A 17,423-nucleotide genomic window follows, 5' to 3' on the forward strand; every position below is an offset into this window, starting at 1 on the left:
CAGGATGACAGCCCATAAATTCACATACCTTATTGTTTTCTGTGCGATAAAATTTTCAGATTGGTTTTTATTTCACTCTTGTTTGGTGATGTAATTGATATTTTATATTGATGGCCCCTTCCTCGACGGGGGGGCCCCTCTTCCTTTTTTTCCTTTTCAAATCGGGCCCCCAAAACCCCTGTTGGGGCCTGGGGGGTTTCCCCCCCTTCTTTTCTTTTTTCTTCCCTCTTTTTTCTTTTCTTCCCCCGCCCCCCCTTTTTTTTTTTTTCCTTCCCAAACCCCGCGGGGGGGGGGGGAAAGCGCAAATTCCTAGGACGGGTTGGCGTTAATTAGACATTGTTGTGTGTGTGTTGACTGGCCGGTTTGCCCACGTTCGCTGCGTACAGGCTGGAAGGACTGTCGAGTCGAACATGGGCACGAAGATCATGGTCCGTGTTGGTCCGTAGTTCCTGACGGCTGCGAATGTGCCCATGCTGCTCTCATTCTTCTATTCAGTTCTTCCTTCAGTGTTTTCCATGTTCATAGAACGTCCGAGGTATACGTATGACGGAGTTTCCACGATTTGGGAGCCTTCAAGTTGTACTCCTCCGTCCTCGCAGTAGGCGTTCTTCATGAACTGTGTCTTCTTTCTGTTTATTCGTAGTCCTATTCTCTTCCCTGCTTCGTTCAATTCGTTGAGCATTGTTTCTGCTTCATTGGTCGGAAAGAGAACGATGTCGTCCGCGAAACGAAGGTTCGAAAGAAATCTTCCATCAACACGTATGCCCCTTTCTTCCCAGGATAGTGATTTCATTATCCATTGCAATGCAGCCGTGAACAGCTTCGGCGATATAGTATCGCCTTGTCGTACCCCTTTCCAATGGGTATGGTGAGAGGGCGGTGGAAAAGCTGTATCCTAGTTGCATCGTTCGTAGCAATTGGCTAATGTCCTCACATACGACGCGTCCACACCTTGATCGACCAGCGCTGACAGTATTGCATTCGTTTCTACGCTGTCAAGGCTTTCTCTAGTCGACGAAGGTTAGAACAAGGGCAGGCGGTATTCCCGGCAAACCTCTATGACCTCGACACGGTCTGATGTGGTCCAGAGCTGAACCTTGGCGGAATCCAGCTTGTTCTTGAGGCTGGCTTCATCCAGCGTCCTAATTGCGGGTGAGGATGATCTTGGTGAATACTTTGTATAACACGCTCAGCAAGCATATCGGACGGTAGTTCCGAAGGTCCTCTCGGTCACCTTTCTTATGGATAAGAACGGTTCGCGAGGTCTTCCACTGGTCTGGGATCCTTTCTTTTACATGAAGCGGATGGCCACCAGCCCGAAGAAAGTCTGCTGATATAAAATCAGGTCCGGGGGCTGTGCCAGGTTTCATGCTCTTGATAGCGACTCGTACTTCCGAAGGGAGAATCCGTGGTGGAGCTTCGCCAGTGGGGATGATTGGGCTTGACACAGGAGTTGATGAACGGAAAAGGTTCAGTAGAACCTCTCCGTAATGATTTCCATCTCACGACGAGAAGACGTCGAGTCCCGTTTCGCTCAGCAAGGTTGCTAGCGGAATATTATATTCGCGATGTCCTGCGGCACTTCTTTAGACTCGTTCTTCTTTGTGCTGCTTCTGAATCTTCTTCAGCCTGTACTTCAAAGATCCTCCTGCAACGCTTTTCTGCAGCTAGTGTTTGCTACTAACCGCTCAATGTGCGATGCATTCGGATCAAGCCTCAAAGCCCTTCTTCTTCCTAACAATTCCTTGGTGGTCTTCGAAATTCGATCCAAGTTTGTCGTGCGCGACTTCGAGGCACGTTCAGGCTCGTAATCCTCTGAGCAGCATCTCGTAGTCCACGTTTGGATCTTATTCGGTGTGCCAGTCACCTTGGGACAAGGAGTCCTCGAGTACGCAATCGTCGTAGACGACTTCTTTTCTCCTTCGTTGCCGATAGCAGATGTTCTTTTCCATCGTGTGGCTAAGTCGTATTTTCGCACGAAGGAGACGGTGATCAGAACCACTACAAAAGGATGGTACTACTGAGACGTCAAGTAGACACCACCTCCGGTTGGTGAGTATGTGGTCGATCTCCGCACGAGTCGCGCCATTGGCGATTCCCATGTCTACCGACGATGATCTTTTTCATGAAAGAGAGTTCCCATGAAAGAGGCGAGCGGCGGACAACAGCCCGGCGAGACGATTGCCATTTTCATTCCGGTCCCCTAGTCCAAATCTTCCAATCCTGTATTCCTCTTCTGTGGCCTTTCCTAGTTTTGGTTGAAGTCTCCGACAACGAATTTGTAAAAGGACTTCTCTTGTGGACTACTTCCTCCAGCTCCTCGTAAAACGCGTCCAATTCGGAATCATCAGTGCTGATGTTGGTGAATAGCAGTTGATGATACTGATGGATTTTTGGCAAGGGCGGAGGCGAAGAATGGCCAGACGAGGTGACAGGATCTCGTGAGAATCGACGAGGTGGACGACAGATGGATGCACAACGAAACCAACACCGCCTACATTTCGCGACGGAACCTTCTCTCCACGAATGACGAGTGTACCGTCATTCATCTGTCGTACGTCGCTCCTTCTGCACTTGGTCTCCTGCAGAGCAATCACGTGAAATTTGATACGCTCTGCAGCTCCGAAAAGGGCATGCAGGTCGGCGTCTGTGGAAACTGTTCTCGCGTTGTAAGTACACAGTCTGAGACAGTCTCCATGGCAGTCGTGCTGTGTCGCCTTGGTCCAGAATCAATGACGTCCTGAGCAACCTGAGATTTGATCGCCTCTCACCGGTCGCCATACCGTCCGACGTCTGAGACGGCAGGGCCCGTGTGCGGGTACTGAGGCAGTGAATATGCTGGAGTGGCAAAGAGACTTTTCCCCAAACTAAGCAGCCATGCCACGGCAGCTTAGCTTTCCCACGGTCGTCGCCCAACCTATATGGATCAGGGAACCACCTTGCGACATTTGCTAAGACGGTGGTGAATCTTAGCACTGGTGTACACTAAACTATGCTTCCTATTCCGAGAAGTTGGAATGTCGATGTGTCGAACTCCTTCTCAGCTTGGAAGACCCTGCCGGAGAACGAACCTCCGCAGTGCATCGCAGTTCGACGCCCAGAGTTACCTCCAACCCACTATGAGGCGGTAAACCGTTGTGGAGGGGTAATGTAATTAGATAAATGAAAAGGGATGGAATTTCACCCGACGTTTCGTCGGTCGTTTTTGTTGCGTTCATAGTGTGCTAGGCTTCCGTTCGCTGTCGCTGCATTAAGAATAGTTGAGCGGTGATGCCCCTTAAATAGTAAATAGTAGAGATGGATATCTTGCCTTTTATAGGATTTATGTGATTGTGATTGCCGGTCCTCATTGACTTTGCAGTCTCCTTTCCTGAATCTTTTAAATTTATTAATTGAAATTATATATCGTATATCCTTACCAATTTTTTTTGAATTGCTTGAATAATTCAAGCAATTCAAAAAAAAATTGGTAAGGATATATGATAGGATATATGATAATGATAATAATATTCCCCTTATCATGCAGATGTTTTATCCACTATTTTGTTGATGTTTCAAGTTCCAAATCTTACCGAAGATTTTCCTTAAAACGCTCATGTAGTTGTGATATGCTTTTGTGTTCATATATTTTGTTGGCAAGAAAGGTTCGTGAAAGTCTCGTGAGAGAGAAAAAGGGTGAAGTGGAAAGAGAAGAACCAGTGCACAAATATTATGACATTTTCTTGGAGGAGATTTAATATTTAGCTGACGCGTTTGTCATTTTGGAAAAACTCGTTTTGAGGAAATCTCTAGCAATTTATCTTACTCGTACGTATTGCTTACCAGTCACTATAATCAAGTGAATCTACATTTCATTGATTTGGTCAAATTGTTGGCAAATGTTGCGAGAACCGTGTCTGCCCAGAAAATCCCCGGTCTGCCTCTGAATTTTCAACGTGGGGTAGGAGTAGCGCAGTTGGTAAGAGTTTCGGCTGCGACTGCGTAATCGAAACCAGTTCGAAACCACCCTAGTGCCAACCGAGCGCTTCATCCTACGGCGTCGATAATCAGAGTCGTCTGAGTGGTTAAAAACACTGACTTGACAGATAGACTAACCGCCTCAAGTCGCTGCATTCGCCATTTACACGTTCGTAAACTTCAACGACTTTCAATTGAAATCGAGTCGTATCTCCATAGAAATTGATCAAAGCCTTGTACTTTGCCTTTTATCCAAACGTAATGCTTTCTCCGTTCTCCTCCTAGTTTTTGGCATTCGAAGATTTTTTTTCGGATTATCCACTTCGCTTAGGGAGATTCTGTTTATTTTTTCTTTATTTCATATCGCTGGTCTTTTCTATACGTATATGCAATGTATTCTCATCATCAACTACTCCGTCGAAAAACGATATGCACGTTTTGCGTCGTGTATAACCTCTTTTTAATTGGTACTTAGCAATTTTCTATCCTGAAATGCTTGGATGATGACTACAGAACTCTGTGTATGACCTTTCACTTGTTTGTGGAAACCTTTCCAGAAGATATGGCAGTAATGCTATTCAATATCTATTCGGCTACTCTCGTTCACTTCTCAAGCAATTGCGAACCTGATTCTGGAGTGATTTCGTATGTGTATCCTTTGAGCGAAGTCGCCTTACTGAAAAGTGATTCAGACTTTAGACTTTTGTTTGTTTTGAGTTCGACTGGTCGCCTGGAAAAGTTAATTAGTTTCAACGCAGGTGACACTGCTCGTCGATATTCTCTCCCAACTCTGTTTTCGTATGTTTTGTTGATTGTCTAGCCCAAGAACACACCAAGTCAAATCAAAGAGGTGACCGTAAGAAACATGGAATAAGCAGCTGAAGTTCTCGACCAGTTTCTCGACTCGGAACGAGTAGTGACGTGCTGTATTTCGCTTCTTCGAGGATGTTGTATTCCCTTTCGGTCCAAGAGGTTGTCAGGGAGCGCTTCAGTCGAATGCTCGGTAGTGATTCCTGCGTGCGGTCAACAACTTGAAAGGAATACTCCTGTGGAAACGCCTGTTTAACTTTCGAAAAGTGTGTTTTATGCTCGCGTGATTTCAAATAACAAACCCAATAAAAAACCAAGGCGGCTTTGTCCCGTTGCCAAATTGCACATACCACTTTGAAGCCACCATCTACTTTATTCTTCTTTTTTGCAAGAATCTATGAGCCCAGATACTACATACACTAACTGGACTTTTTATAGTTTCATTTTCGAATTTTTTAAAAATCAATAGTTCGTTAATTAAAACGAAGTCATTAAAATTAATATATTTAAAGCTGCACAATTAATTTTATTTTGGGTGCTGTTAAATTATTGAACTGAAACTACTTATAATAGTTTAATAAGGTGGATAAATGAATAAACAAGTAAACAAATAGATCACGCTAGAGTATAAAGAAACGAGACATCACTTTGCAAGCTGGATCGGATCTGATCTCATTGGTTTAATTGGTTTAATTTGCTTTGATATCTCATCTACTTTTATCAGTCCAGCGAAAATTGCAGTTTGGACAGTTGGAGCCTATCTATGAATTCGTATTTTTCTCCTGGTACTTCTTTGTTTTCTTTCTCATTCTGGTTGTTGTGGTTCATTTCCTGTCTCAAAAATAACTAATATCTGCGCCTTTTCGTTAACAGAGCTCCAGCTTTAATCGGTAATTCATTGATGACATTCTAAGGACGAAGCCCATCAGCAAATATTTCTCAACTTGTGGAGATTGAGCACAGTCTTTGCTTTCCAACGTACACAGTACATTTTCCTGATCCTGACTAATCTGCTAGCTCGATAACAAACATCTGACGAATAAATATTCGATAACTGGCCTTGAGCTGTCTCAGTATATCCCAATACCTCAAACTGAGTGTGTAGCAATAATTATGCTTCAATCCTTCTTCATTTTCGTGGATTTAATTCTTGATATTCTCTCAAGTTTGGCTGCAAACTAAATTATATTGTCGCCGTCAAGATGTTGTTCATTTTTTGAATTCTTCAGACTTTTAAAATTTTTTAAAAGTCTGGAAAGAAAATAGTCTGAACATACATTCGTCTTTTTCGGATGGACCAAGATTTAGTTTTACAAGCATATTTCATGTTTACCACGAGACTTGCTAAAAAGATTAAACAAATACTGGCTAAAAAGGGAAGAGCCAATTACTTTACAAGAATGGTAATTGGCCGTTACTGGCCTTTGTCATCCTGTTTTTTATTCATTGCTTTTCGTCATCCACAAGGATCATCGTGATTTTAGAAAGCTAGGAAACCTAGCATAATAACTATTTCTTGCTTGAGAGTCTTCGCCTTTGATATTGATAGGGATCTTCTCGTATAGTTATCCAGGTAGCAGTGTAGCGTAGTGGTAAGAAGTTAGTCATGGTCCTACACGGTCGATGGCTCGAAATCCAACCAAGCCTTTGACCCCCCCCCCCCCCCTAGATCAAAAAGATCATATTAGACTTGTCTGAGGAGATACCAACTCTACTCCATATTTCCTGAACAACTTAATGAATCTTAGAACTGCTGTATTGGTGCTGTATGTACGCCCAGGTTATGCATAACCTTTTAGCAAAGAGAACAGTTTTTGCCAGCATAATCTACCGAGAAATAATGGATTTGGAAGCACCGCCACAGCAACACCACTTAGCCAAATGGCACTTTTAATCGTTTTTACGAAACATCACACGCTTCGATAACTTTTCCATCGTGTTCGCCAGCCATTGCTTCCTTCCTTGACGTTTGTGTGGTTAGGCAGGTGTAGCGCAGTCAGTATGAGGTCCGACTGTGACTGCACGATCGGTCGATGGTCTGAAACCACTGGAGTACCAACCAAACCTTTCATCTTTGTGGAGTCTGAGAGGATAAAAGCACTGAATTCATCCATCGGGTATAACCTGCAAGTCATTGTATAGTCAAGACGTGCCAATGAACCTCAGCGATTCCCAATTGCACTCAAACGCGTTGGCGCATCCCAAGCGGCTTGATTTTGTCTTGGTTGATTGAGTGATTTGTTGATTTTATTCTTTATGTTTGTTAGGTCAATAGAATCTATGCTGGTCTACTGTTAATTTACTTAGATGTCGCGGTAACTTCTTTCATTCTGCGAGGGCGTGCAGATCGTTTTGTTGGGTGTTCCTTAGTGCAGAGTGATGTCTATGAACTCTCTTCGTGTTGCTAATTTCTCCTTGATTTTTTTTTCTCGGAAAAGCTATTTTCACCGCAATAATTCTGAATTACATCACGACACCCATCTCCGTTTAGAACGATCCCAACATTAAAAGTTCTTCTGATTACAGCTTCTAATATTGACGCTTCCATTGTACTTATTAATTAGCAGCAATTTTTTTCCCGAACATGGTCAAGTTTGGCTGAAAGCTCGCGAATTTTGACTTTTCGAAGTTAGAAACCCAATAAAGTCTCAAGATTCAGAAGTATCTCCTATCGCTGGATCTGAACCATTGTAGTCTTCAAGCAGCAATTTGTTAAAAGTTCCCTCCTTCACCGAGCTTTGCACGATTTTTTCCTACTTTGTCACCCGCCTCCTATCTTCAACAAATATTTCAAATGGATCCTTCTCGGTATCTCCTGTTTATCTTTGTTCAGATCTGGTTCGAACGATACAATGCTTCTTAAATCCTTAGTTGTTTGTTTTCGATAGCCTATACACATTCATTTGCAACCCTTAATGACCCCGATTTTCTTCTGGTTCTCATAAATAAATAGAGAAAGTTAAAGGTTCCGCTCGTACTTTCTTCCGCTGATTCACGTGCGCTAAAATCACTTCTGACTCTGTGAACCCCAAAAGAGCAAAGGTGGTGGATTAGTAGTTCGAAGGAACGAGTGGGGTTAGCACCCGAAGGTGTCTGAACAAGTCGCATTCGCATTATTGTGTGGTCCGTACTCTACATATGAGATTATCCATCATTTTCGGAGTAGAGCACCTTTGAAAATGCCTGCCGACATCACGAAATTTCAATTATTCGAAACCTAATCACTATCGAAAAGTGAAACCACTTGCATATTCAGCCTTTAAAAAGGGGACTGTCCAGAAATAGTATACCAAAACTTCGAAATAAGGAACTAATCTTCGAAAAGAAGAATGAAGAAGATACTCGTGTACTCAAATGCTGAAAAATTAATAAAATGAACGCGAGTCATGCTATACTGTAGGCGGAAAGTGCTGGATCGGATAGGATAAGACGGTGGCGGCATGAAATTTCTATACAGATCAATAACTAATCTTTGAAAAGAAAAATGAAGAAATTACTATATATATATATATATATATATATATGTATATATATATATATTTACACGTTCGTAGACCTCAAACGACTCTGAATTGAAGTGAACGTGGGGGCGCATCCCAAGCGGATTGATTAACGCCAGGACCTTTATCCTTTAACTTTATCCTTTATGCATAGCTAAGTAGTATAAATAATGGACCTATTTCAACACAATGGTGATCGCATGCTTTTTCTGCTGCATGCTTTTTTCGTGGATTCTGGGACCACTATGTATTACCTGTCGCATGCGAGCACCCGTGACTCATATTGTCACCAATGGCGGTTTTTTTTCTTAGTTCTTGTAGTTCTTTTCGGCATTTTTCATCCTTTCTCATTTTCATTTGCGCATGCAACCATAACGTTAAAGGCATCACTCCGCGAATCTGAGGTGGTACAGATTTCAGGTGGAGTATTCGTATACGGGATAGTAGATTATGGAGAGGGGGGTGATTCCGTCCATTTCTTCCCAGTTGCCGTAAAAACGGCCCATAAAGTACGGCTTCGGGCGTTCTGGCGCACTATTTTCTCCAAGGAGTTCGATTGGAGCGCGCCAGCCTTGTGCACGCGCCGCATCTTCCGGACTGTTTTTTTACGGCAATTAGGAAGAAACGGACGGAATCACCCTCCCTTCCATAATCTACTATCGTATACGAACACTCCATCTGAAATCTGTACCACCTCAAATTCGTGGGGTGAGGCCTTTAACGTTTCTGGCGTTTTCTCCAAGGAGTTCGATTGGAGCGCGCTAGCCTTGTGCACGTCTCGGGATGCGCCCCCCATGTTCACTTCAATTCAGAATCGCTTGAGGTTTACGAGCGTGTATCTGGCCTATACAATGACCTGCGGTGGCTAGTGTTTGTTCAAGTCAGTGTTTTTATCCTCCCAGACAAGCCAGGTACCAATTTATAGATCCCGGAAGGGCTTGGAGAGCATTAGGGCGGATTCGAACCTCCGATCGATCGTGCAGACAGAGAGGAACCTCTAACCGATACACTACACCCACCCCATTAATTATTAAATTAATCTAACACATTAATTTTAGAAAATGGCACGTCTACTTCATCATTTATTTCTAAACCTTGACGTTGCATTTATTTCTAAAATGATGTATGTCATACTTGGACATAGTTCTGTCCACCTTCTTCGATCTACAGCAACAGCTCGAACATAATTCATCCATTCATCACTGCTTTATAGCATTCAAAACTTATTGTCCCGCATCAACTGCCTATCTACATCGGGTGACTCGAGTAGTTCCAGAGACCGCAGTCAAATGCCTGATTGGGTTAAATACAAGCAGTACCACTGCGTACAGGTAGAGCAGTTGCACTCATATACGCGGCCTTCTGTTAATGGGATAGAGGCAGCATACCACGAATCCGACGTGGTGAAGAATTTCGCGGGAAAAGCTGGAGGCGGGGTTGTAGATTGCTGAGTCTAGCGTTGTTCTGCTCATCTCTCCATAATCGTTGTAAAAAAAGGGTTAAAGACTCCGTTCTTCAGTACGATTTCAGCTGCAACGCGGCACCCTTGCGCACGCGCCGCCTGCAGCTGCGCAGCAGTCAAAAACTTCTGGGTTTTCCTCGACTCCTTAGTCAAGTGAAACCAAAGAATAGGTTGCTGAGGAAACTAGAACGCAAACACGAGGACCGTTCTAATCTTCCTCATAGGAGCTGAAGTAGTTCCCCTACCATGTTCTAGGAAGATTAGGGAGCGTTGAGCAGAACCACCCCTGAAATCTGCAGCCGCATCTCTAGCTTTTCCCGCAGATTCCCTCACCACCTTAGATTCATGGTGTGGTGCCTTCGAAAGCAAAAGTAATAAGAAGGAAACAAGCGTAAATCAAATGAATCCTTCACAGAGATTACTTAGTAACGTCATGATGTTTTTTTAAAAAAGAAAGGAAAGGGCATCAATATTCATTCAGTAGGGCAACAACCTATAAATCATTCCAGAAACCCATTTATCCAAGTATTTATGCCCTGTTGAATTGCGGGCCTCCGGCTAGAAACTGTTGTTTCCTCAGAGTTACCTGATAGTAACCTTCTCACAAAGCAGCACTCATTCACTTGCTGACAGAAAGCTACTGATGCCGTAGAGGGGCGACGTAGGCGTGTTGAGATGCCGTTCATTCGATTCGGCCCCGAATCTTGACGCTAACCCTGGGTTGGGTGAGTAAACCCTGAACATATTGTCATTTGCTTTGCTTTTTTCGAGAGAAACCGAAGAAGAATTTAGGGGTATACACATAAATAACGCGAAGTCTGTTATCTCAGACTAAAATACTTCTAATTCCACAAAATCAACCTCGTGCTGACATCGGCGTCTCTCTCAAATGAAAGGTCCTGAAAATTACGAGAGGAAAGACAGGCCAGGGAAGTTCTGCAGTCCATTCATTGTGTGAAATGAGCTGTCACTGATGTCCATTGCAGGGCAATAAGTGGTTTCTTAGAAGCACAGCCACAAACGCCTGACATTCTTTTCATTTAGGGCACTTGTATGTGTGTGCTCACATTTACTTTCACTATTTGCAGGCACAAACGGGAGTATTTCTAGCGGAGTGGGTGGAGTCGGAATGGAGTGAGGTTAACGTTAGCGATGAAACTTCCAATTTTACTTACTGCAGCAGCGATCATTCCCGTTTCCTCATTAAAACCTTCCGCTCCACGTCTTCATGCTATGCGGATCCCATTAACGGCGTTTATCAGAATGCATCTGTCTGAACGGGTGGCGAACCGTGAAATATTCTCCAGCAAACAATTTCAGTAATAGCTGGAAGTATGTTACGATGAGAGGAAAACAGAGGAAGAGCGGGTGGCCGTGAGTGCTACAAGTTCTAAAGTTTCATACTTCCTCAACTTTTTTTGTGGAAGAGACGATTCATTCTCTAGCTTCCGCCGAAATGTTTTTGTCCACATTTCTCGAAACAAGGAGAAAGAACAAATTAAGGATGTTTTCCTACTCTTGAATGTTTTCATCTTTGATGAGAGGATGCACAAACATGTTATTACAAGCGCTGTTATTAGAATAACAAAGTAACGTCACCAAACAACCAGATAATCTGATATTTCCCCATGATCCTTTCAAAAAAATAATCCTTACTTCTAACATTTATTTCCATCACTTCTTCATTCACTTCACTTCCTCCCTGATTTATGTTACATCTTTGGACTCGTCCATGTTCAGATTAGATTTCTGGAGACATCTTGTCCCATCGTTGTAAAGAGATCCTTCAGTGCCGCTGAAAAATTGTAGCTACGTTACATCCGAAAATACTTCCCACCTAACCTGATTTCCTCATTACAAGTTCCTTCCCGTTCTCCCGGTAGATTTGAGATTTTCGATGTGAATAGGAGGACCTTTCTCAAATCTCAAACGAATTTAATTCTTTTTTTTTCGGATGTCATTCAGTTTCCGTCTGGTTTTGCGAAAAATATTTGCCAATAATTTTTCGTCTGCATCACTTTCTCTAAGTAATTCTTCGTCTCGCATGCTAACTTGAATTTATGACAGGACAATTTGGATAGTATTTTCTGAGTTTTCATCAATCCACTGCCTTTTCCAGCAATCTCTATTGTGTCATTGACTAATTGACTAGTTACTCCCTGATCCATATTACAGTACCACGAAAGGTGGCACCTTAAGTTTTCTCGCAAAAAATTTATCCTCATGTACTCCGAGTGCCCTTCATTGAGTATTTTTTTTTTACCTTCCTTCTCATGAAAAAAAAAACAATTGTATCAATTGAGCCAAATAGAAAGAGTTCAAAAAGGGACGTATAATAACTAACTTGAATCATCAGACCACTTAAGGATATCAAATCGTCGAAAAATTTTGCTCACATCAAAAAAGATCCAGAACAAGTAGCATTTCGTCTAAATCGCAGATCTGAGTATTTGTCGCTGAAGAATTGCGCCTCCAGTGATTGTCCGAAGGTTGACTCACTCAAAAAATTTTAGGTACGAGTTACTTTCGCCCAACTATGAACCTTCACTTCCATTCACAGTTATCGCTAATATTGCTGCCGATAGTTCATGCTCTGTACTGCTTTTCCGGTGAGTTGCTGCTGGTGGAGTTATGTTTTACTGTTTGTTCTTACTTTGTTTTGTTTTTTGGATTACAATAACCGTTTCAAAAAAGACTTTTTTTGACATACCTCGACACTAAAAGTGCGGTCGCTAGATGATTTATAGTGCAGAGAACTGTTTTCAAGCGCTGTTAATCCATTTCATTCGACTGAGGTCAATCATCTTAAAGGCATCACCCCACGAATCTGAGGTGGTGCAGATTTCAGGTGGAGTATTCGTTTACGAGATGGGAGACTACGGAGAGGGAGGTGATTCCGTCCATTTCTTGCTAATTGCCGTAAAAAACGGCCCGGAAGATGCGGCGCCGCACATGACTGGCGCGCTCCAATCGAATCTCTTGTACAAAATGGTGCGCCAAAACGAATGAAGCCGTATCTTCCGGGCCGTTTTTTACGGCAATTAGGAAGAAATGGACGGAATCACCCCCCTCTCCATAATCCACGATCCCGTATACGAATACTCCACCTGAAATCCGTACCACCTCAGATTCGTGGGGTGATGCCTTTAACCCTGTAGACGTCCTGCTTTCTTATCTGTCTTTGGATATTCCTTTGATTTAGTTAGATGTATTCGTATTTTCTTAATTCTACTGCGTGAAAAAAGTTTATTGCACAAAAAATACCTTACGTTAAGTATCTATTTATTTTGGGCAAATCACTTTTTCTTTCGAATGGGTTTCTTTTGCAGTGCAGAGGCATTTGCTCAATTCCTAAATCCTAGTTTCTGAAGCTACGCTAAGCTTCTGAAGCTAGCTGATGTAGAACCGTAATGGATTGGATTAGTGGATTTCGATCATGTCTGATGTCCAGAGAGGAGGTTATGAACAAACTTTTTCAGCTAACTTTGACTAATTTAATGCAGTCTTGTCTTGAAGAAATAACAAATCTAGAAAGATCTGGAAGCTGAACAATTGCTTCCAACAGAAGAAAGGAGAATGCGTTACGAAAAGAAAGAGAATATTTTCCATTGATTTGAGGACGAAAAAATGTCAACGCAGGATCATTCTATGTATTGGAGAAGGCTTCAAATCACTTCCAGTGTAAATTCAGATTCAGTGCACACAGGTCAAGCAGAATTGATAGAAATTATAATAAAAAGAGTGATGTATAATAATTGTAAGAATTGATCGCTGCTTTCTGTTTCGTGCGCGCCGTACATAACTGAATCATGAACAGAATTCTCGGTGCTCATATTGTCTGGTCGGGACAAGGCCTCCCACTACGCTTGTCCTCAAGTGAGCCATAACTCTGCTCATTCGATATAGCGATTTGTGAACATTTCCGGAAGTCCGAAGTTCTGGAAGTATTGGCAATTCTTTCGAAATTCTGTCTGATTCTTTGGGGATGTTATATTCATATATACATACATATTCATCCATTTATTGTCAAAAGTGACGTCCTGAAGCGGAAATATCCGTTTTATCCATAACCAGTACCAGCGTAAACAGATGGAATTAACTCACGCGGAAAAGTAATCGCTATTTCATATTTCTATTTCATTTATCCATACTATAGGATCGGAGACAATCCCAAGCTAAACATAATCCACAATTTACTTGCAGGCCACATGGAGACCCGTCACAAATGCACTTCCCAGTCGTACTGTGTTTCAGTGAAATCTCGGAACGGCCTCGTGCAGCGATCCTGCGACGGTCAGTTGGATTTCCGGAGTTTTTGCACTTATTGAAGACATCGATCGATAAGTATAACATTCATGTATGCAACGAAAACCGGACAATTTTCGGGAAATATTTCCATAAATTTTGAATATCCTACTGTTTGGACAGTTGTTTCTCAGATTTGGATAATTGCTACTTCAGAGAAAGGTTTCATTAGAATCGTAGGAGATACGAGTAGTTTAAAAAGGCTGATTTCAGGCAACTCTATGGCTCATATCTCACTTTGCGCGCTGAGTCCACCAAGAAGAAGAGTTACGAATAGTGATTTCATTTACGGAAGTAGTGGTGAGTGATTTCAACGTGTAAGAAAACTTTCTCTCTTCGATTCTAAACCTGTCTGTGGAGGAGGAACAAGCATTCATCCGTCGGCGCGACTACCAAGAAAACTTTCTCAGTTCTCTGACAACGAGAAGTCGGGAATCCTACGGGCGGGGCGCATTCAGCGGAGGAGAACTTCTCGAACAAAATTGGGGGCATTTAAAGCTACGATATGCCCACTGACCTTTTTCGGCCACTGACACACTGAAACGTAAGGTTTGTCTTAAGGATTTCTACCTGCAGGTTTTGCGAGAGCTTTAGTAATAATACCACAACTACAGTTCAGCTTTTTACTTCTTCTCAGCGTTTTTTTTTTTGGAAGGAAAGAAGAAAGAGAGTAAAAAGAGTTAGATGGAAAGTGGAAGACTGGGTTTCTAAAATGTCCAAAGTAGTAATTTTTGTTGATGTGAGGAGAATGTTGTCATGAGTATGTTGTCTTTTGCAGTAGCCACTGCACCCCTGGTTGATATCTGTCTTGCTATCTGTTGTTTCTTTTATTTATCTCCTGTCACCAGGTGGAGTAGAGCTGCAGTAAAGGTGTTCTGAGCCGAGCAGTTTGGTTTCTTCAATTGTCGGAGTTCATCAGAAAATCCTCCCTCATCCCACCTTCCATCAAATCATGAGGACCTGTTGTTGGTCAGCAGGCTACGGTTACAGCTTTGTGTTTCTCTCGCGTTAGACCTACTATCTCTCTTCTGTTTCACTCCTAGTTTTACTTTTACTTCATTGTTTTAGCAGAATAGTAAATTCTTTTATTTTGTGCAGATACGTTTAAGATTACGTTAACTTTTCGAAATTTCAACTACGAACTTCTACTGTCTGAGAATGGTTTTTTGAAAAATGTTTTCATTGTTGAAATGCCCTCCTATTTCTCAACTAACCTTCCCTATGGAACTCCCACTGAAAATGTTATGATTGCAGGAGCACCGGCTCATCATCAGCCACGCGCCTCAGGACGACCTCTACATGTGGACACGAACTGCTTCAACGGTGGTGAACTGGGCGAAGTGTGCTGCTGTTCGACCGATTTCTGTAACACGGCCAGTTCAACACGGTTGATAGCTGTCGTGATTGCACTTTTGCTCTTTTTTGGCTGACAAAGAATGTCAGCAAGAACGATTCATGCTCACGGACCATCTCGTTCATGGCATTATAGAATTTCAGCCACTATTAGACCGCTTCTTCAACATAAGGAGTGAAGAAAATTAGTTCGGAAGCGAGTCCGAATAGTACTGAAACTCAATTTTTTAATCTTTCCTCAGACCCTCCCAAAGTTCGTTAAGTTGAAGAAAAAAACCCTTTGACATCAACAGCGCTTAAATATGAATTTATAAACTTTAGAAACCTTGTTATAATTGGAGTTCAACCTCGCAATTCGAAGTGCCTTTTTACTCTCTTCATCGCTTCTTCTTATTGCACTAAATTTTCTGCATGATGCTAAATATAGTATGTCTGACTAGTTTTCGATCTGCTTTGAGGAAATAGCGATGTACCTCGCAACTGGCATCGGTAAATTGTGTTAGGATCATTTTTATATGGTATCTCACTGCCGTAAGGGAGGACCTCAGGGTGAACGGGGTTGAATGAGTTCTGGATTTCCGGCATCTTCCCTTTTAATGGTGGTGAGAGGACGATAAATACGATGAGAGTAGAATCATCCACACCTCCTTTTTTTTAGAACGTGCTAACGAATATGATTTTTCTAAAGATAGCGTAGCACGAAATTGCCGGTGTTGGAACCTCCACGAACAGATAGGACTAGCGAGTTCAATTCACGACTTTAAACATAATCACACTCAATTCCAACCGAACGGATAAAGTGATAAAGTGTCCGTTGACAATCAATCCTCTTGGGATCCCGTTCACTTCGACTCAGAATCGTTTGAGGTTTACGAACACGTCTCCAGCCTATACAGTGACTTGCGAAGGCCAATCTATGTACCAAATCAATACCAAATCAATGTTTTTTTTTATCCTCTCAGACAAGTCTGGTAAGAGTTTATCTACCAGGGGGCTACTAAAAAGCTTGGTTAGCACTAGGGCGTTTTTTAACCATTGATTTATCGTGCAGTAACAGTGGACTTACCCCTTACCGACTGTAAACCAGAAAAAAGCGTGTGAAAGAACCTGTTTTATAGATAACCATATTACGGGGGTGGTTGTGTATACCTTCGGATCGTAGCGACCTGACTTGTGGTGCTTCTACATAGGCAGTCCTGCTCAAAGTGATGCTGTAGGGCTTTCGCTAAGCTTCTCAATGGAGCTAACGAGGATTCTGCCGCGACTCGCAGCAACAAGAACATGTCGTGGTCATTATTTACAACCACTGTTGAATAGCACTATATCCAAACCGTAAGGAAAAATCCGCCAAACCGTTTTCCGCCCATCCAATTAGTTAAATTAGTAACATTTGTTGAAGCGCCTGTACCTCTGAACTGGCGTACACCCGTGAGAGAAGCCAGTACTAGCTCAGAGAGAAGATTCGGCAAACCTTACTAATCGGAAACAACCTCGCCATCTTGGTCTTCATACAGGCGTACAAGCGAATCGTACGGTCTTTTGGACACAATCTAAGCTGGAGTTTGTGGAACAGAGATGAAATTCTTGCATCCTCTTTATTTGGCAATGAGATACCAACTCTGAATTAAACATTAACTGCAGAAGTGAAGTAGAAGAAATAGACCGTTCTGCTTGCCACTGGGCATTCACCTATTTATTTCACATCGACGAGTCATATCTTAATAACTAGTTAAGACCATTGAGCGTCATTCTGTGTCTCCATCAGCTCCGTCTTCAAAATAACAACGCTTTTTTAAGTTTAGGGGTAACCCTTAAATACAAATTGATCGATTTAGGGATGTATGGACCAATTTTCACTTGCTTTCTGGTTTTCATCCTCTTTTGTATTTGTTGTCAAAGTGTAATACCATGAGACTTTCAATGTTATGTGCGGTTACTACTGTATGCTTGGATCTGGTTGCGGATTTTGTCCTGAAGATAATTCTTCTAACTTGGAAGCCGAACTTCTAGAGTGTAGCTGTGAACAACGAGTGTAG

The 17,423-nt window shown here is 42.4% G+C and overlaps 3 protein-coding genes across 3 annotated transcripts; 1 reads left to right on the forward strand and 2 right to left on the reverse strand.

Annotated features, from left to right (window-relative positions):
• Window positions 1-487: 487 nt before the first annotated feature.
• RB195_026502 (uncharacterized protein) lies at window positions 488-793 on the reverse strand (the record flags this gene model as incomplete). Its single annotated transcript, XM_064176967.1, has 1 exon — window positions 488-793. One exon carries the CDS (start codon window positions 791-793, stop codon window positions 488-490), a length of 306 nt encoding a protein of 101 aa, XP_064070974.1.
• On the reverse strand, window positions 488-2,102 carry RB195_026503 (uncharacterized protein; the record flags this gene model as incomplete). The annotated part of the gene is made up of 4 exons (XM_064176968.1): window positions 488-852; window positions 1,235-1,440; window positions 1,686-1,815; window positions 1,868-2,102. The coding sequence occupies 4 exons, from the start codon at window positions 2,100-2,102 to the stop codon at window positions 488-490; spliced, it is 936 nt and encodes a 311-aa protein (XP_064070973.1).
• An 11,835-nt stretch (window positions 2,103-13,937) lies between these two features.
• On the forward strand, window positions 13,938-14,567 carry RB195_026504 (uncharacterized protein; the record flags this gene model as incomplete). Its single annotated transcript, XM_064176969.1, has 3 exons — window positions 13,938-14,022; window positions 14,248-14,334; window positions 14,395-14,567. The coding sequence occupies 3 exons, from the start codon at window positions 13,938-13,940 to the stop codon at window positions 14,565-14,567; spliced, it is 345 nt and encodes a 114-aa protein (XP_064070975.1).
• Window positions 14,568-17,423: the final 2,856 nt, after the last annotated feature.

Source organism: Necator americanus, assembly GCF_031761385.1.
Source record: "Necator americanus strain Aroian chromosome Unknown Necator_2022.05.29.01.07, whole genome shotgun sequence".
NCBI lineage: Eukaryota > Metazoa > Nematoda > Chromadorea > Rhabditida > Ancylostomatidae > Necator > Necator americanus.